This window comes from Manis javanica, chromosome 4 (genome assembly GCF_040802235.1).
Source record: "Manis javanica isolate MJ-LG chromosome 4, MJ_LKY, whole genome shotgun sequence".
Lineage (NCBI taxonomy): Eukaryota > Metazoa > Chordata > Mammalia > Pholidota > Manidae > Manis > Manis javanica.
In genome coordinates, this window is record NC_133159.1 from 161,421,736 (window position 1) to 161,441,441 (window position 19,706).

The following is a 19,706-nucleotide window of genomic DNA, read 5'->3' on the forward strand; positions in this document are numbered from 1 at the left end:
TTGTGAATGCAAGACCATTAGCTTGAAATGGTCCATTTCAAGACCATTAGCTCCATTTTGGCCACTTCAGATCAAGATCTCCTTTAGTAAATTCTTCCAGTTAGGGAGCCACTGACAAGTATAAGCTCTACAAATCCTTGGACAACTAGCTGGAGGCGGGTTGTTTGGTGCCACGAGATTTTTTTGTTTTTAAGTCTGTTTTCCCATTTTGGTTCAGTAAAACAAAACTATGGTTTAGGTATGGTGGGTCAGAACTGTAGTGATTTTCCAAGTGTCACTTCTCAAAGGCCATGAAACGCTCTCTTTCGAGTCTTGATTTTTCCACTGGCAGTCTGAAACTGCCATGGGGCTCAGAGCCTGGAGGACCCGTCCTCATGTGTGCGTAGTTAACTTTATTGAGTGGAATTCTCTGTGGTCGAACATGCTGCGTGGAGATTATACTTCTGACACCACCAAGAATGGCAGAGGGAGGGAGCCAGTGTCCCTTGTCTTTAGCACCAGAGAGCACTCACACTCATTCACTTTGGGGTTTGTTTTGCTGAACTTTCTTAATAAAGAAATTGAGTCAGGAAAACTCTGACCAATTTTTCCTCTACTAGCTTTTTTTTCTTCTTCTTCTTCCCAGTATCTTTAAAAAAATTTTTTTATAATCCTATTTGGGTAACTTCTTATGATTCTTTTTTTTGTATCATTAATGCACAATTACATGAGCAACATAGTTACTAGACTCTCCCCATTAACAAGTCCCTACCACATACCCCATTACATTCACTGTCCATCCCTCCCAGTGTCTTATAACTGAGGCTTTCCTCTTACTTTATTTCAACTGAGACTTTGAAATTCCCTTCCCTGTCACTTAGCAGAGGAGACACTTAGCACTCAGAGTGTAAACAGTTAATGGATAAATTCAAGGATCCTCAACCAAAGAGGGAGGTTCAAGACCCAGGAAAGACTCACCCTACCACAGCTGGAACTCTGGGGAACTGGGTGGGCTCAATGGGCCCCACTGATACCAAGGTTACTGGGTCTACACATAGTTCCAGGAGATCTCAGGCAGTCTGTTCTGGGTCCCTTTGTGGCTGCCAAAGTGTCAACTGAAATCAGCATAACAGTTATGTTTAAGAAAGAGTTCATTTGTAGTCTTACTGAAGACCATGGCCCGAGAGCAGCCCATCAGTGTGTTCTGATAAACTGCTCTAAAGTCCCTTTTGGAGACATCTTAAATACTTTCCCTACAGTAAGGTGTACAGGCAGGAAAGAGGTTACATTTATTAAGACTTTAAGCAGGATGGCATGGACACATCTAGTTAGTGTCCTAAAGGATCATGCCAGCCAACATCCAAGAGACATGGAACAACAAATGCTGGCCAGGATGTGGAGAAAGGGGAACCCTCCTACCCTGTTGGTGGGAATGTAAATTACTTCAGTTTTACAGTGTTTAAGTACCTCATATCTTTAATTTCTCATTAGTTTTTTTTGCAATGAAACTTAGAATAAAGCTATTCTGGAATTTTGTGGAAAGCAATATGGAGGTTCCTCAGAAAACTAAAAATAGAAATACCATTTGACCCAGGAATTCCACTCCTAGGAATTTACTGAAAGAAAACAAGTTCTCAGATTCAAAAAGACATATGCACCCCTATGTTTATTGCAGCACTATTTACAATAGCCAAGATATGGAAGCAGCCTAAGTGTCCATCAATAGATGAATGGATAAAGAAGATGTGGTACATATACACAATGGAATATTATTCAGCCATAAGAAGAAAACAAGTCTTATCATTTGCAACAACATGGATGGAGCTAGAGAGCATTATGCTCAGTGAAATAAGCCAGGTGGAGAAAGACAAGTACCAAATGATTTCACTCATTTGTGGAGTATAAGAACAAAGCAAAACTGAAGGAGCAAAACAGCAGCAAACTCACAGACTCCAAGAAGAGAGTAGAGGTTACCAAAGGGAAGTGGATGGGGATGGGATGTGGGGAGGGAGGGAGAGAGAAGGGGATTAAAGGGCGTTATGATTAACACACATAATGTAGGGGGGGGGTCACGGGAAGGCAGTATGGCACAGAGAAGACAAGTAATGATTCTAGCATCTTACTACACTGATGGACAGTGACTGCAATGCGGTTGGGGGGGGGACTTGATAATATGGGTGAATGTAGTAAACACAATGTTGCTCATGTGAAACCTTCGTAAGATTGTTTATCAATGATACCTTAATTTTTTAAAAAGGGTCATGCTATACACATTCCTATGCTATTTATGTGTGCAAGAGGAAGCAAGGATAAGATCTAAATGGATTAGCTCATGGAGAAGGCAAATGTGGCATTACCTTATGGATGCTGGTCAGGGAATTCCTGATTGACTACATATCCTGGAGAGGTTGAAACTCCCAATTGGTTAGGTATTAAGCCCTGGTTTGGTTACTTGGCCCAGCAGCAGTGACACAATGTCGAGCCTTTCTTTTTAACGTCTAATAGTTCCTCAAATTATGCCAGCTCTTTATGCTTCTGGGGTCTTCCTATAATCATTTTCTCTGCCTAGACGCTCTCCCTTCCCTCTTTTATTCAGATTAAACGTCACTTCTTTTAGAAGCGTTAGGCTGGGTGCCCTTCTGTTTCTTCACCGCATCACAACTATAATATAAATATATAAGTACTTAATTTCTAGGTGTCCCCTAGATTAGGGTAGCCGTGTCTGGTACAAAATAAACTCCAAATAATTATTTATTATTGGACGGACGGAAAGTGATTTGCATCTTAAAGCACGTTGCTGAAGGCGCGGGTAGAGGATGGCAGATCCCAACCAGCCCAGGACTTTTTATGTTAATTGAGTCACGCGCTCCGCACCACGTGTGGTCAGAAGACAACCTCACAGGCGCTGGTCTGGGACCCGGAAGACGGGTCTCCTGCCGCGGGCCGGTGCTGCGCCTTGTAATCCACGTGGCCTGAGGCCCGTAGCTGATTGGCCGTCCCGCCCCCTGGCGAGTCCGAATTGGTTACTCGCGGGTCTGAGACTGCTGGGCTATGGAGGCTGTGGCTCTGGCCGCGGCGCTGGGCTTCCTGCTCTTGGCCTCGGCTGGGGGCACGGCCCGGGATGAGGCCCGCGAGGCGGCGGCCGTGCGGGCGCTGCTGGCTCGGCTGCTGGGGCCCGGACCAGCGGCCCGCTTCTCGGTGTCGGTGGAGCGCGCCCTGGCAGCCGAGTCCGGCCTAGACACCTACCGCCTGAGCGGCGGCGGTGCTGGAACCCCAGTGCGGGTGCTGGGCTCCACCGGCGTGGCCGCCGCTGCAGGGCTGCACCGCTACCTGCGCGACTTATGCGGCTGCCACGTGGCCTGGTCGGGCTCCCAGCTGCGCCTGCCGCAGCCGCTGCCTGCAGTGCCGGAGGAGCTGACCGAGGCCACGCCCAACAGGTACTGGGCAGGAGGCCGCCCAACCGGTTCCCACGCTGTCCCGCAGCTCCCCTGCACCTGCCTCCAGCCTCGCACCCTGGAGCGCCTATCCCTCGCTGAAGACCCCGCCCCACCCCAGCGCTAGCCTGGTCGCCACCGAAACCAGTAAGAAGCAGTGCTGGTCGCTGGCCTTAAAGAGTCGCACAACTCTGGCTTCAAATCCCAGCTCTGCCCCTGAAAGTCCTGTGTCCTTCAAGTCATCTAGTATCTCAGAGCCTCAGTTGGCTCACCTGAAAAATGGAAATAATGACATCTACAGGGCAGTGTTGGTTGTGAGGATTTGCACAGTGATGGGCGTAGAACTTGTGGTGCATAATTAGTGATCAGTGAATGCTATTCCTTTCCTTACCTGCCCTCTCTTCGAAGATGCTGAGGAGTTGACACCCACCCCTCTCACAGGTCTCTGTTGCCAGCGTCAGCCCCACTGCATGGAGGTGATGTGTTCACACATCTGTCTCCCCATTACGTCATGGAGCAAGGGATCCCCACCACTTCCAAGACAAGGACCAACTTTGCCATATGGCACTTAAATACTGTGCAGAGTAGGGGCTCTAGGAGAGTTGGATGAAAAGGGAATTTGCTCTCCCCGCTATCTCTGGGGCTTACAGGGCCCTGGAGGAGTGCTGGGGGGCAGATGGGTGGGCAGTAAGTAACTCAAGTACCCAGGTCTCAGCTCCACGTGGGGTGGATACCAGAGTGAGACAGTAACAGGCCACATTTGGAACACCTCCCCTCTTGACTAGATCTGGGCTGCGGGATGGTTCCAGGGCCAGGCTATCCTCTGAGCTCTTCCTGGGCGATGGAGTCTTAGTGGTGGGGGACATCCCCTTTGTCCCCAGGGACACACCCCAGTTCATGTGTCTGCCTGTAGGTACCGTTATTACCAGAACGTGTGCACACAAAGCTACTCCTTCGTGTGGTGGGACTGGGCCCGCTGGGAGCAGGAGATCGACTGGATGGCACTGAACGGCATCAACCTGGCGCTGGCCTGGAGCGGCCAAGAGGCCATCTGGCAGCGGGTGCGTGCCCACCCCATGTGTCCCCACGTCCCCCGCATCAACATAGTGTCTGGCACACAGAAAATAAGGGTTTCAGCCCTCCAGAAACAGGCTTCCATTGCTGAGACAGACAAAGGAGCGCCCCGAGGGCTAGAACCCAGCATCCGAATGTAAACACCAAGAAACCAGAGCTCCCCTCTCTCCCAACACCCACATCCAGTCACTCAGCTGCTTCTATGGATGCCATGTCATTAGCAGCTCTTGATTTGCTTCTCCATCCTTACTCATGGCCCCAGTCAGTCCCTCACCCCCTTTCCCTGGACCCGCCCCCCCCCCCCCAAGAGCCGCTGAACAGGACTCCTGGCTCTCCACATTCCACCAGGGCGTCCTTTCCAAAATGCAGATCTGGCGGAGGCCTTCCGCTGTTCACACGCTCAGGAAGTTCCAATGCCTTCAGGCTTTGCCGGCCTGGGCGCTTCTGTCCTTGGGCCTCAAGCTCCCTGCCAGTCTGTCCTCACCCATTATTCCAGCCAGCCTTGCTCCATGAAGCCTTCTAAGCCCCTTCCCTGTTTTGGAGAGAGCCCCTTCATCCATTCGACCAGGGTAACATTAGTCAACTTACCTGTTCACAGATCTTTCTCCTGGACTGTGGGCTCCTTGCAGGCAGAGGTTGCATTCTACCTTATTAACTAGGGGACAGCACAAAGAAGAAATGAATGAGTGTTGAATAGATGTCAGTAAATGGAGATGAAAGTCTTTATATGTGTGGGGATTGCTCTCCTCCTCAGGTGTACCTGAACTTGGGCCTGACCCAGTCAGAGATTGATGAGTATTTCACTGGTCCTGCTTTCCTGGCCTGGGGGCGCATGGGCAACCTGCACACCTGGGGTGGTCCCCTGCCCCGCTCCTGGCATCTCAAGCAACTTTACCTGCAGGTAAAAGGATGGGAAGGGATGGGACAGAATTGGTACTGGACAGTGATGGGCCCAGGAAGGGTGGCATTTGTCCAGGCTTGGGGCTCTTACCTGGACCGTGGGGATTCTGAGTGCCCAGGGGATTAAGGGCCTCCCACCTCTGGTGGCCATGCTTGTCACCTCCCCCTCGTGTTCCTCCTAGCATCGGATCCTGGACCGGATGCGCTCCTTCGGCATGATCCCAGTGTTGCCTGCATTTGCAGGGCATGTCCCCAAGGCTATCACCAGGTGAGGTTCCCCTGACCCCACATTCCTCACTCAGCTCAAAGAGGAAAGTTATTTTCCCTTGCCAAACATGATTTAAAGGAAAATGAAGCTCTGGGTGTAGACCTGGGCTTGATTCCTGGCTCTGCTTTTGATTAGTCTGTGACCTTGGACAGATTACATGACTGCCCTGTATCTCATTTTCCTCACTTGTTAAATATAAGTGGCTTGGCACAGGGTCTTAGCAAATGGCAGCTCTTATTAGTGGTAGTAGGGGTGCACTGTTCTCTGTCCTTCCTGCCGCTCTGTGCTACCCAGCCATCCTCTCCTGGGAAAATTCTTCAAGGCCCAGCTGAGACCTCCCCTCTTTCAGGAAGTCTTGCTGGGGCCCCAGCAATGGACACCACCTTCTCCGTGCCCATGAGCACCTAGTTCCTGCCACTCCTACAGTGCTTAGCACATGCAGCTAGCCTCCTTGGCCACCCACCTTCACCTCCCGAACTGGGTGGCAGGAGCCTCATATATACATCAGTGAGCGTTTGGCTGTCTGGGGCCACCAGACCAGCCTCTGGGTGTGCTGGGTTCCCGCCTCTGGTGGGAGATAGGTTTGCAGGGGAGTACAGAATAGCAGAATGGGCAGGAATATATGCAGGCCCACTTCTCCTCCGTCAGGGTCACTTCTGCCTGGCCGTACTGGCCCAGATCTTGAAAAATGAGTGTTGATTGTTTGTCAGTGGTGGAGAGACAGCAGAAGCTTCCCAGACAAGGTGAAACTCAAAGGATGTCAAGGAGTAAGCAGCTGGATAAGTAGGGAGGGAGGAAGAACAGGACCCAGGGTGTGCAGAGGCATTAGAGACTAGGATGGGTTCCAAGAACTGAAGATTAATTAGTGAGACTGGAGATGAATACTGGGTCAGCTGCCAGTAAATGTCTGGACTGTCACCCCTGCCCCCACTAGGGTGTTCCCTCGGGTCAATATCACACAGATGGACAGCTGGGGACACTTCAACTGCTCCTACTCCTGCTCCTTCCTCCTGGCTCCAGAAGACCCCTTATTCCCCATTATGGGGAGCCTCTTCCTGCGGGAGCTGACAAAAGAGTTTGGCACGGATCACATCTACGGGGCTGACACTTTCAATGAGATGCAGCCCCCATCCTCAGAACCTTCCTACCTTGCTGCAGCCACTGCGGCCGTCTACCAGGCCATGATCACAGGTTCAGTCCCCAGGGGAGGTGGGGAGGGGACGCCCTCAGGGAGAAGGGGGGGCAGAGGTCAGTGGGAGTGAGAGGAGGGACTGAGATAATACCTCGCTGGGACACACAGCACTTTACAGTTTGCCGAGCACTTGTACACATACACCATCTCGTTCGGCCACGCTGGTTGAGGGGCGAGCTCTGGACCAGACAACCTGCTCAAATCCTCACACTGCCACTTCCTGCCTGTGTGATGCAACAGTTTACGTCACTTCCAGCACCTCAATTGCTCCATCTGTAAAATGGGGCTCCCTCATAAGTAGAATGTTGCCTGCACAGAGTAAAGTGTCATTAAGTGCTGGCTTTTGAAAAAATTTAACATGCAGAGGTAGGTTTTGCACCCAGAGGTTAGAGGATGGGCTCAAAGCTGGGAGGTGCTCTTCCTCGTGCACAGAGGTGAACCCAGAGCTCCTTCCTGCCCCTTGAAGGGGAGGAGTGGAGGGCAGCCAGGCCTAGCCCCAAATAGCTCAGTGGTGAGGCCTCTTGGTCAGCCAGGAAGGGAACGGATTGGGACAGGCTTCCTTGAACAGCACTGCTCCAGGTCGTTTCCAGACCCAGAGCCTGCCAGGTCTGCAAATTCTCAGCTGCCACCCCCAGCCTTGCCCCAGACCTCCTGAATCAGAGTGACTAGGGCTGGGGCCCAGGAATCTGCCTTTTAACTGTCCCTCTGCTGCACCCCCACCCCCTGCAGGTAATTCTGACTTCCCCTAAAGCTTGACAATACCGGCCTGGAGCTCCCGGTGGGAAGCAGAGGAGTGAACCCAGGGCACGTACGGTGGAATGCCCTGCTGTTTGGGGGGTTTGCAGAAGGAGTGTCCCGTGATACAGTCAGTTCACGTCTGTGGACCTCTGTTTCCTCACCTGTAGAATGAGGTGAATGTTCCACTGGGTCCCTCTCTTCTCATCAGCTCTCTTTTTTGTGCCCTCCCCCCAAACCACAGTGGACCCTGATGCCGTGTGGCTGCTCCAAGGCTGGCTCTTCCAGCACCAGCCACAGTTCTGGGGGCCCGTCCAGGTGGAGGCTGTGCTGGGAGCAGTACCCCTTGGCCGCCTCCTGGTTCTGGACCTGTTTGCTGAGAGCCAGCCTGTGTACATCCGCACAGCCTCCTTCCAGGGCCAGCCCTTCATCTGGTGCATGCTGCATAACTTTGGGGGTAACCATGGCCTGTTCGGGGCACTGGAAGCAGTGAACCAAGGCCCCACGGCTGCCCGTCTCTTCCCCAACTCCACCATGGTAGGCACAGGCATGGCACCTGAGGGCATTGGCCAGAACGAAGTGGTCTATGCCCTCATGGCTGAGCTAGGCTGGAGGAAGGACCCAGTGGCAGATTTAGGCGCCTGGGTGACCAACTTTGCAGCCCAGCGGTATGGGGTCTCCCACAGAGACTCAGAGGCAGCATGGAGGCTGCTTCTCAGGAGTGTCTACAACTGCTCCAGCCAGGCCTGCAGTGGGCACAATCGCAGCCCACTGGTTAGGCGGCCATCCTTACACATGCTTACCACTGTCTGGTACAACCGGTCAGATGTATTTGAAGCCTGGAGGCTGCTGCTAATAGCTGCTCCCACCTTGGCCGGCAGCCCAGCCTTCCGCTATGACCTGCTGGATCTCACTCGCCAGGCGGCCCAGGAGCTGGTCAGCCTGTACTATGAGGAAGCAAGGACTGCCTACCTGAAAAAGGAGCTGGTTCCCTTGTTGAGGGTGGCAGGCATCCTGGCCTACGATCTTCTGCCCACACTGGACAACGTGCTGTCTAGTGACAGCCGCTTCCTGCTGGGCAGCTGGCTGGAGCAGGCTCGGGCAGCAGCTGTCAGTGAGGCTGAGGCCCATTTCTATGAGCAGAATAGCCGCTACCAGCTGACCCTGTGGGGGCCAGAAGGCAACATCCTAGACTACGCCAACAAACAGCTGGCAGGACTGGTGGCCGACTACTACGCTCCCCGCTGGCAGCTCTTTGTGAAGATGCTGGTTGAGAGCTTGGTCCAAGGCATCCCCTTCCAGCAGCACCAGTTCGAGCGGAATGCCTTCCAGGTGGGGCAGACCTTCGTCCACAGCACGCGGAGGTATCCCAGCCAGCCCCACGGTGACACGGTGGACCTGGCCAAGAAGCTCTTCCTCAAGTATTACCCCCGGTGGGTGGCTGGTGCCTTGTGACAGATGCAGCACCCCTGGGCCATGTTCTCCCCAAGCTGCAGGCCTAGGCAGGTTCCCAGAGCCGGGAGCTAGACAAGTGACACAGGAGGGCCTCAGGCCTGGAAGAAGGAATTCAAGACCTGCCAGTGGGATCAGGCATGGGACGTTTGGAGGGAGGTGAGCTAGCTGCCTTCCACCACCATCCCAAATTTGGGATCAAAGTACTGTTTTAATACAACATAATAAACTCGTGTCACCTGGGCATCTGTCAGAATGTCAATGCCACCGTGCCTGTGAGGACCCAGTGCTATAGTGTGGATCCTAGTGTGGGACAAGTTCTTCCTGCCCCCCTTGCCTCAACCTCCCCATTTTTAACATTAATCCCTGGCCTTTGAACTGAGAATGCCTCCCAAAGCATTTACTTTCACACAGCAGCAAAGTTTGGGAATTATAATTGTCCATGTGGGACAGACACACACCCGGGGGAAGATCTGTCTGGGACACCCAGTGCCCAACACGGAAGCCCACACCTCCTGCTTGCAAAGCTTCCTCCAACCTGCAACTAAAGAAAGGATGTTCCAAGCAGTGGCCTCATTTCTATCTTGACCTAAACAGGGTTGGGAGAGCAGGCTAGGGACCTACAGGAGGGCTCAGCCTTGAGATTGTGCAGCAGACACAACAAGGGGTGGGGACCCCAGCGGGCAGGGGTGGGGCAAAGCAGGTGATATCCAGACCAGAGACCAGAGCCTAGCACTCCCTGGGATTCACTCCACACGTCTCCCCATGGACCGCACCGTGGTGCTAATCACCGGCTGCTCCTCAGGCATCGGCCTGCACCTGGCCCTGCGGCTGGCGTCCGACCCATCTCAGAGCTTCAAAGGTACATGAGGGGACCTGGATGGAGAGAAAGTGTAGCCCCTGGTCCAGGGTGACCTAGGTAGGGGTAAGCAGGGAATTCAGGCCCTCGTCCTCTCCCTCCAGTATATGCCACACTACGGGACCTGAACACACAAGGCCTGCTGTGGGAGGCAGCCTGGTCTCGAAGGTGCCCTCCTGGCTCCCTGGAGACGTTGCAGCTGGACGTGAGGGACGCAGGTTCCATAGCCGCTGCCCGGGAACGTGTGACTGAGGGCCGCGTGGATGTGCTGGGTAAGCCTTCCTGCAACGAATGTACAGAAGCCTTCCGCACCCTGTGTCCAGAACAAGGCCTGAGGCCCAAGGAACGCTAGGGAGCCAGCCAGGGAGGAGAGCAGTGCCTGAGGCAGGTGGGGTTGGGCCTCTCTCCCCGCAGTGTGTAACGCGGGCCGGGGCCTGCTCGGGCCGATAGAGGTGCACGGGGCGGACGCCGTGGGTTCGTTGCTGGACGTGAACGTGGCCGGGACGGTGCGGACGCTGCAGGCCTTCCTGCCAGACATGAAGCGCCGCCGTTCCGGACGCGTGTTAGTGACCGGGAGCGTGGGAGGCTTGATGGGTGAGTGTAAGGGAGGGGGCAGGGCGTAGGGAAGGAGCGGGGCCTGAGGAGGATGGCGGCTGGGGCTCTCCCCGGACCTCTTCCCCTACGCACCTCAGCAGTGTCCTCTCCCTTCCAAGGGCTGCCTTTCAACGCCGTTTACTGCGCCAGCAAGTTTGCCCTCGAAGGGCTATGCGAGAGTCTGGCTGTTCTGCTGCCGCCTTTCGGAGTCCAGTGAGTCACTGCCCCGCCCCAGGACCCCTCGGAACCCTGACTTTGGGAATGCCAGCACCCTCTCGTTGGAGCTGCTCTCAGACGTTCCCCCTGGCCTCTCCCTACCGCGGCTCGCATTTGTTGTGCACCAGGCACTGCACTGGGCACTTGGCACGCGTGACCTCATTCCATCTGTCCACCTAGCTGATGAAGCGTAGGTATTTTTGGGAACCTCAGACGCAGAGAGGTTAGGTAACTGGCCCAAAGTCACAGAGCTGTAAGTGGCTCAGCCAGCTGGCTGACACCAGATTCTCTCACACCCTCTGATGGATGTGGGAGCGCTCCTTTGGCGGTAAACCGCTTTTCAAACGCGCTCGTTCATTCTTGGCGCTCGCCGCGCGCGCGCAGACCCGCTTCCCGGCGCGGCCGCGGCGCTCGGGGTCCCGGCAGGTCTCGCCTCTGCCCTCGCCCCCGCCCACTCGCCGCTCTCGGGCCCGCAGCGTGAGCATCATCGAGTGCGGCCCGGTGCGCACCGCTTTCCAGGAGAAGCTGGAGGGCGGAGCGCTGGACGCGACGGACCCCGAGACCCGCGACCTCTTTAGACGCTACCAGCGCCACTGCGAGCGGATCTACCGGGAAGCGGCCCAGGACCCGGAGGAGGTGACAGAGGTGGGCGCCGCGCGGGGCTCCGGGAGCGGGGGCGGAAGGCGAGTCCCGGTGCCCGGCCCCTGCCAGCGCGCTTCCTCCCGCCGCCGCAGGTCTTCCTCACCGCGCTGCGCGCCCCGAAGCCCGCCCTGCGCTACTTCAGCACAGAGCGCTTCCTGCCCCTGTCGCGTCTACGCCTCGACGACCCCAGCGGCTGCAGCTACGTCACCGCCATGCACCGCACAGTGTTCAACGACGAGGCCGCTGAGGGTCCAGAGGGCACCCCTGAGGAGGCTGGAGCTGAAGAGCTCGGGGGTCCCGAGCTCGGTGCTCCTCCTGCCGCCCCTCGGTAAAGGCTTGCTTGGTTCGCTGCAGTGTCCCGCGCTCTCCTTTGCGCCCCTGGGGGTGTGCGATTCTGAGGGATAGAGTGGGGCTCCTGGCTGCACTGTCCTTGTGCTACAAGTGGCACACGCAGCGGGTGGGTGATCAGGAAAGATCGTGTCACCCTCAGTTATAACTACGAGGAAACCAAAGCCCAGAAAGAGGAAGGGGCCCCAGGGTTACACCTCAAGTACACCACAGGGCATGGCAGGGACGAGAGTGGTCCCTGGATTCCCAAGGGGTGTCTGCAGCAAAAGAAGTTAGACTGGGTGGGGAGAGAGTCTGTTGTGACTTGGCTGCCTCTAGCCATGGGACCTCAGGCAAGTTTCTTACCCGGAGTCTGTCTTTTAATCTGTAAAATGGGTATAATACCTATGTCATGGATTGTATTAAAGATTAATTGAGAGAATGCATGAAAGTGCTGCCATAGAGGTCTTAATAGCAGACACGACTGTTATTACCATTAGTAGTATTACTTTTGTAATTGTATTCCCATGCAGAAGACAGATGTGTAAATAAGAAACAAGGCTAAGTGCGTCAAAAGGAGGCAGCCCCACTCACTCTTGTCCTTGCCCCCTGCCCTAGACAAAACTCTGTTTGAAAGATCCCCAACAGCCCAGAAGCCTCTTCTCACTAGGAGGTTTAGCTGAGGCTCCAGGCCTGGCTGGTCTGCCCAATGTTCTGTCCTTCCTGAAACCAGGGGCAGGAGCCACTGAAAGAGTAGTTGGGGTTGTAGAGTCACAGTCTCCGAGGTAGGGTTGCGGGGGAGAGTGGAGAACAGATGGAGACTAGGTGAGAAGGTTGTAAGAGGTGGAAAGGAGCAAGGAGGCCCCAGGAGGGGATGGTACTGAGGGAGGGTAAGGGAGGGAGAGGGGGATCATCTGGAGTGGGTAGGGGCTTGGCTGTAGAGAGCCTGGAATAGTAGGGAACTTACTGGGGTTCTGGAGACTTTGTGTGGGACCTTGGCGGTAGGAGGTGCTGCATCCTGACCTGCCCTTACCCTCAAATAATGGCCCTTTCTGGGCGATTGGACTGCCTGACGCTTCTACTCCTGGGGGAAGGTTCAGGAGGGCTTCAGCCACCCCATCCTTACCTATCTCCCTGCCCTGCAGGCCCAGATGGATCTGCAGTCCCTGCAGCATTCAGGAAGGCCACAGAAAGGGCGAAGGGCCAAGGTGGCATGAATCTCTGAGGCAAGGGACCTACGTTCAGAGCTGTTCCTTTGCACCTCTGTGTGAGAGTGTGTATGTGTGTGTATGTGTGTGTGTATATATGCACGCACTCACAAGATCACCCCTAGGGGCAGGGGGACGCGATGATGAGAAAGACAAAGTGTAACCCCTCTCTCTTCCTTACATTTATTCTCTTAATAATATGCAGTCTCATGACTTCAAATACCATTTATATGTTGATAGCCCCCACCAAAAATTCCCACCTATCTCCAACTCCATGGTCTCCTACAAATGCCAGGCTTAAATATCTCCAACCCCTTACTCAACATCTCCACTTGATGTCTAACAAAATTAATATGTCCAAACCCCCTTCCTGATTTCCAACCCTCCTGCCTGCTCCTCCCCCAGCCTTCCCCACTTCAGTATATGACAGCTCCATTCTTCCAGTTGCTCAGTCCAAAACTCTTAAAATAATCCTTGACTCCAGTCTTTCTATTACCCCTCAACCAATCCATCAGTAAATACTGATCGCTCTACCTTCAGTCTTCAAAGTATATTTGGAAATCACTAGTCCATGCGCTGTCATCTCCTGGTTTAGTACAGGAGCTTCCTAAGTACTTTCCCTGATTCTACCCTTGCCCACCAACAGTAAAATTTACACAGTGCAGACAGAATGATCTTTTAAAACTGAAAGTCTGATTATTTCATGTCTCTGTTCAAACCTCCTGTGGGTTCCTATCTCGATAAAATACAAGGTTTTTCCCCAAGGCCTCCAACACCTTCTCTGATTTGGCCCCTGCCTTCTTTCTGATCTTATCTGTAATCACGCTCTATCATCTGATTCAGTCCTGCTGGCCTGCCCCAAGGCCTTTGAATTGGCTGTTCCCTCTATCTGGTTCACTTTCCCTGATCTCTTGGTTCCTTCTCTTCCTTTAGGTCTTTGCTATTTTCCTAGATGACCCTATCTAAAACAACATTCCTTCCCCTCTGCTATAGTCCTTTTGCTTTTTAAAATTTTTCTTCATAGCACTTATCACCGCTAGATGTGTTATAAAATTATTTGTTGACTTTGTTTTAGATTTATAGCCCTCGCCATTCCATCCCAAGACACAGGAGTCTAATCTCCAAGAGGACAGGGACTTTATTTTGTTCCCTGGTTGATCCCTTGTGCCTAGAACCATTCCTGATTATGGGAGGCACACACATTTATTGAATAAAAGACTGTTGGTTTGCAATCTGGGGAGTTCCCTCTGGTGAAATCTGACACTGACCCCCTTAAACAAAAGTCAAGGAGAGACCAAAGAAAGAGGCAAACCACTCCAGATTGGTAGGGGGCAGTTTTAATAAGCAAGGGGACTTAGCCATGAGGCTTATCCTGGGTGGCTACAAAACAAGTACATCTCCACACTGGCCTGCCAGAATCTTTGTACATAGGCCTTAACTGGGTTCAGACATGTATACAATTCAAATGGTCCCAACAATACATTGTTCTCTCAAGGCTGGGCCCTGCTGTGTAGTTACAGCTGACAGAACATATTCCAAAGATGGGAGAGTGGGTGAGGAGCTTCTGATTGCTCAGGTCCATCAACCCGTTATCACATCCTCTCAATAACCACTTTTAACTGTGACTTTGTGAAGGGATTTGAGACTGTTTCAAGGATTTCCTTCCCATCTTTGCAGTTTGCTTCTTCAAATTGGGTCTTCTCTTTAAAATCCAGCTTGAGAAGTCTCTTGCAAGAAATCTGGCCTCTGTATCTATTACCTATACGCTTCCATCCCTGACCCCAGGGCAGATCCAAGTTCTTTGGGGCCAGAGGCTTATACACTTCTGGGGAAACCTCTTTAAGAATACAGAAAACAAGCACATAATTATGAAAGTGAGCATTTATTTAGTCTGGGAAAATAAACCACAGCACATTACTGGAATCTTGGAGATTGGTTTCCCTCCCTTTTGAGGTACCTGTGGACAGTATTCCTGAAATGCTTCCCGATGGCAACCTGGCTTCTTCTCCCACTGGAGACTACCAATTCCAGCCCTTCCACACTCATTAGCTTCAGGGCAAACTCCAGACGCGAGGGCCGCCCTCAATTCCATCGTCTGGCTGCCCTCCAGAGCAGACGCGCAGCTCCTACTCCCTGCTCCCAACCTGGCGCATGGCAAGTTCTGGTTGGTGTGGAGAGTATCCCACGTGAGCCACAGGACCTGGCCTCTTTCATTACCTATCTGTCCCTGGAAAATACAGGACCGCAATTCCTATCTGTGAAATGGGGACTTGCACACAACTGTCCTGTGCCCTCCACGTGAGGATTATTGGATAAGGAAGTCGCCAGGAGGGCTTTGGGTAGGCCAAGCCCTAATTTAAGTGCTACCCTGTTACCTACCACCTCCGTTCCCGTAATTTATTAAGAAGGAAAACCAACTAATTTATGAATTAGTCTCCTGGGTGACCTGGCTGAAGTCAATCTCTCTTCTTTCAGGGTCTTAAAGGCATCTGTGAAATGGGCTTTCAGGCCCGCCTTGATCTCGCCCGCCTGTGCCGTCCCCGTGTGGTTGAGATCTGGGAAAAAGAATTCTTATTTTTCCTCCCATCTCCCAAGCCTCCAAATCTGTCCTCCTCCCAACGGCAGGGCACTCCTACCCCATTTAAAATCTCGCGAGAATCCCGCCCATAACCGAAGTTAAAACTTTTGGCCATTCTCAGTTTCCGTAGCTCAGAGTAGCAGCTCCGGGGTTGGTGTTTCCGGGTTGCAGCCGGGTTATCCTCCGCGGCCGTGCTCGCGAAACTAAAGCCCGAAGGTCTCAGTAAGTAGGGGACCGATCCGAGCCCGAGCGTTCCCTTTTAGTCCTCTCCCCGGTGACTTGAAGACCCTGGTACAGCTTAGCAAGAGGGCTCAGGATTTTTGGATCCCCAGTCCTATGACTCGGGGGCTCCCGTTCAGTATCCCCTTCCCAAGGTTTCTATTCAGTTTAGCGAATTCACCGTCTGAGAAATGAGAGAACCGGAGCTTAGAGCACAGCCCCAAGGTGCCGTTACCAGCCCCGTCCCCTTCCCCGGGTTCCTATCGGTCACACCGAGACCCCGTCCCTGTTCCAGGTCCCCAATCTTAGGTCCAAGGCCCCCCCCTACAGTCTTTGGCCTCAGCCACATAACCACTCGTCTCTGTTTTGACTGTCTACAGGCCTAGGCAGCATGGCCGGATTCCGGTCGGGCCTCCTGGTGTTAACGACGCCGCTGGCCACCCTGGCCCCTCGTCTGGCCCCAATCCTGACCGCGGCGGCCCGGCTGGTGAATCACACGCTTTATGTACACCTGCAGCCGGGCATGAGTCTGGAAGGCTCAGCTCAGCCCCAGTCCAGCCTCGTGCAGGCCACATTTGAGGTTCTCGATTTCATCACGCACCTCTACGCTGGTGCCAACGTCCACAGGCACCTGGATGTCAGAATCCTGCTGACCAATATCCGAGCCAAGAGTGCCTTTGTCCCACCCCTGCCCAGCTCGGTCCAAAACCTGGCTCACCCGCCGGAAGTGGTGCTAACTGACTTCCAGACCCTGGATGGAAGCCAGTACAACCCGGTCAAGCAACAGCTAGAGCGTTATGCCACCAGCTGTTACAGCTGTTGTCCACAACTGGCCTCAGTGCTGCTATACCCCGATTGTGGGCCTGGAGAGCTGCCCATGGAGCCCCTGGATGTCCCCTTACCCTCCGCCATCAGGCCAGCCTCCCCTGTGGCCAGGTCTCCAAAACAGCCAGTGCGTGGCTACCACCGTGGGGCTGTGGGTGGCACGTTTGACCGCCTGCACAATGCCCACAAGGTGTTGCTCAGTGTCGCGTGCATCTTGGCCCAGGAGCAGCTTGTAGTGGGAGTAGCTGACAAAGACCTGTTGAAGAGTGAGTGAGAGAGACTCTGGACTAGGGCAGGGGAGGACCCCCAAAACTCCTTGCTCAACATCCTCCATCCCATGTCAAAATTAAGAAAGTGTGGGGCCATCCATTACTTCCGCCCCTCCCAAATGTGATAGTGCCTGGCCCTCACTTGGTGCTAAGGAAATTGTGTTACATGAGTAAGTGCAGCTTTCTTAGTGTGTGGTCTAGTCACCAGTGAAGGAGAATTCCCCAAATGGGGAGCCAAGAGATCTGTGCTTTTAACAAGTTCTCCAGGTGAACCCTTAGTTTGAGACCCTGGGAATAAAAGGATGAGTAAATAAATGGTTCTAGTGCCAGTAAGAGGGGACTTGTGGATGGTGTGGTTCTTGGAATTCTCCACCTGAGTCTGAGGCCCACTTGCACTGCTAGTTCTCTGGGCATGTGCCAGGCCTTGCAGCAACTATTGTTCCTTACCTACTGCCTCCTTATAGCCCCCAGGTTAGCCCTTTCTTCCTGCCACCCCTCTCTCGAGGTAGGGTGCTTAGGGGCACCTTCCCCAAACTGGCCCACACTTTTCCTAGGAAAATGATCTCACTGTTCTGGGCTCCTTCCCCAGGCAAGTTGCTCCCTGAGCTGCTCCAACCCTATGCAGAACGTGTGGAACATCTGAGTGAGTTCCTGGTGGACATCAAGCCCTCCTTGACTTTTGATATCATCCCCCTGCTGGACCCCTATGGGCCCGCTGGCTCTGACCCCTCCCTGGAGTTCCTGGTGGTCAGCGAGGAGACCTATCGTGGGGGGATGGCCGTCAACCGCTTCCGCCTTGAGAATGTAACCCCTGAGGGAGACTGGCAGAGGGAGTGGATGGGGATGGGGAAGGACACTGGGGAGGCCCCTTGGAAGTACCATGACTCCAGAGGAGGGAAGAGAGGCCTCGGGGTGGTGAAGAGGGGCAAGGAGGAACTGGTTTCCAGCCTGCCCTCTGAGGCAAGCTCTGGGTAGGTAGGGGAGGATAAGGGGATAGGTTGGGTGTTGGTGTTTATCCCTCTTTTTTCCCTTCCTCTCCTCACCCCTCTTCCTTTACTGCAGGACCTGGAGGAGCTTGCCTTACACAAGATCCAACTGCTCAAGGACCCAAGCCACAAGGAGAATGAAGAGGACAAAGTCAGCTCCTCCAGCTTCCGCCAGCGAATGCTGGGAAGCCTGCTTCGGCCTCCACACGTAAGCCTGCCCTCCCTCCCCTGTGCTTGGAAGTGGGCTGGAAATGCTGGGGAGCAGAGACTGCAAGCTCAGTTCCAAGCAGAGTCTGAGGACCCTCATGGCTATGGGGTTCTCTCTCATATACTCCCAGAAGAGGCCAGAGCTCCCCCTAAATCTCTACGTGATTGGTCTGACGGGCATCAGTGGCTCCGGGAAGAGCTCAGTTGCTCAGCGGCTTAAGAGCCTGGGGGCATTTGTCATTGACAGTGACCACCTGGGCCACCGGGCCTATGCCCCAGGCGGTCCTGCCTATCAGCCAGTTGTGGAAGCCTTTGGAACAGGTAATAAGTGGGGAGGGCTGGAGGTGGCCTGAAGTGAGGAGATGGCCTGGCTGCCTTGCCCAGTCCTCTGTCTCTGTCATCCAGATATTCTTCATAAAGACGGCATTATCAACAGGAAGGTCCTAGGCAGCCGGGTGTTTGGGAACAAGGTAAAGATACACCTCTCCAAGGACTCCAGTTGCTACTAGACCAGAGGTTGAGACCCAGTGGACCTCTCTGGTCTGGCCTAGAATGCTAATTTCCACTCATCTGTTCCTAAATACCTCCTCCCTCGGACTGGCTCCATCCCTGAGGGAAGGTAAACTCTGCCCATTTCCTCTATTCCCCTCCTTAGAAGCAGCTGAAGATACTCACAGATATTATGTGGCCAGTTATCGCAAAGCTGGCTCGAGAGGAGATGGATCAGGCTGTGGCTAAGGGTGAGTGGGAGGGATGATGGGAGTGGCCAAGGGGGACAGTTAAGCAGATTCTCACCCCAGGAGCTTCCCCATCCCAAGCCAGACTATCCACTTTCCCTAGGACTATGTTTTGTGGCTCTCTGACTGGTAGCAAGTGGCAGGGTGCTGCTGGCAGTGACTGGGGTCTTCCCACAGGAAAGCATGTGTGCGTGATTGATGCTGCCATGCTGCTTGAAGCCGGCTGGCAGAACATGGTGCATGAGGTGTGGACTGTTGTCATCCCTGAGACTGAGGTATCTGGACCCTACCTCCTATCCTACCTTCACTGTAATCTGCATCGTGATCTGAGCCAGTGGGCTGATAAATCCCTCATCGATGCCCAGGCTGTGCAACGCATCGTGGAGAGGGATGGCCTGAGTGAGGCTGCGGCTCGAAGTCGATTACAGAGCCAGATGAGTGGACAGCAGCTTGTAGACCAGAGCCATGTGGTGCTGAGCACTTTGTGGGAGCCACACGTTACTCAGCGCCAGGTTGGTGCCCAGGCTGGGTTGTGGGGAGGGAGTCTCCAGTGAGTGCTGCCCTGACCCAACATTTCTCTTCCTCTGAACATTCTGGCCTGCCCAAAGGTGGAGAAAGCCTGGGCCCTCCTGCAGAAGCGCATTCCCGAAGCATCATCAGACCCGTGACTGACAACGAGTTTTCTCTGGGGCCAGACTGGCTTCTAGAGCTGACAGATCCAGTGGTGAGGAGAATTGCGGGCCTTTTGCTCATCCTAGTGTGGGCCTAGAGGGCTCTTTGAGCTAAACTGGGCAGGACAGCGCTGGGGCTGGTGGACACAGGAAACCTACCCAGCTTGCTGGTGTTTGGCCAACACAGAGGATGTGCCCATGGGGGAGCAGGCCCCTTTGGCTCCTGTCCGCACCCTTGCCCACAGGTGCCTGTGATACCTATGGCTGACTGGGGCCAGGGCAACACCAGAACTTGTAACAGAATTAAAGGTGAATGTTTCCAGGTGCTACCTGT

At 53.9% G+C, this 19,706-nt stretch overlaps 3 protein-coding genes across 5 annotated transcripts; all 3 read left to right on the plus strand.

Annotated features, from left to right (window-relative positions):
• The first annotated feature begins 2,986 nt into the window (after positions 1-2,986).
• Positions 2,987-9,278, plus strand: NAGLU (N-acetyl-alpha-glucosaminidase). Its single transcript, XM_017643756.3, has 6 exons — positions 2,987-3,416; positions 4,327-4,474; positions 5,242-5,388; positions 5,570-5,655; positions 6,590-6,846; positions 7,827-9,278. Exons 1-6 carry the CDS (start codon positions 3,031-3,033, stop codon positions 9,035-9,037), a joined length of 2,235 nt encoding a protein of 744 aa, XP_017499245.2. The 5' UTR covers positions 2,987-3,030; the 3' UTR covers positions 9,038-9,278.
• A 178-nt stretch (positions 9,279-9,456) lies between these two features.
• Positions 9,457-15,402, plus strand: HSD17B1 (hydroxysteroid 17-beta dehydrogenase 1). Of its 2 annotated transcripts, XM_017643757.3 has the most exons (7): positions 9,457-9,896; positions 9,998-10,165; positions 10,308-10,487; positions 10,607-10,700; positions 11,180-11,348; positions 11,438-11,673; positions 12,818-15,402. In XM_017643757.3, the coding sequence occupies exons 1-7, from the start codon at positions 9,800-9,802 to the stop codon at positions 13,041-13,043; spliced, it is 1,170 nt and encodes a 389-aa protein (XP_017499246.3). In that variant the 5' UTR covers positions 9,457-9,799; the 3' UTR covers positions 13,044-15,402. The 2 variants fall into 2 exon arrangements, with proteins under 2 accessions (XP_017499246.3, XP_017499248.3); XM_017643759.3 differs by lacking the exon at positions 12,818-15,402 and having other exon boundaries at positions 11,438-12,529.
• Positions 15,403-15,542: 140 nt separating this feature from the next.
• COASY (Coenzyme A synthase) lies at positions 15,543-19,698 on the plus strand. Of its 2 annotated transcripts, none has more exons than XM_017643719.3 (10): positions 15,543-15,680; positions 16,058-16,768; positions 17,361-17,575; positions 17,834-17,965; positions 18,099-18,285; positions 18,370-18,434; positions 18,620-18,704; positions 18,879-18,976; positions 19,067-19,213; positions 19,310-19,698. In XM_017643719.3, exons 2-10 carry the CDS (start codon positions 16,069-16,071, stop codon positions 19,367-19,369), a joined length of 1,689 nt encoding a protein of 562 aa, XP_017499208.1. In that variant the 5' UTR covers positions 15,543-15,680; positions 16,058-16,068; the 3' UTR covers positions 19,370-19,698. The 2 variants fall into 2 exon arrangements, with proteins under 2 accessions (XP_017499208.1, XP_017499207.1); XM_017643718.3 differs by having other exon boundaries at positions 15,544-15,680; positions 18,096-18,285.
• The last annotated feature ends 8 nt before the right edge of the window (positions 19,699-19,706 follow it).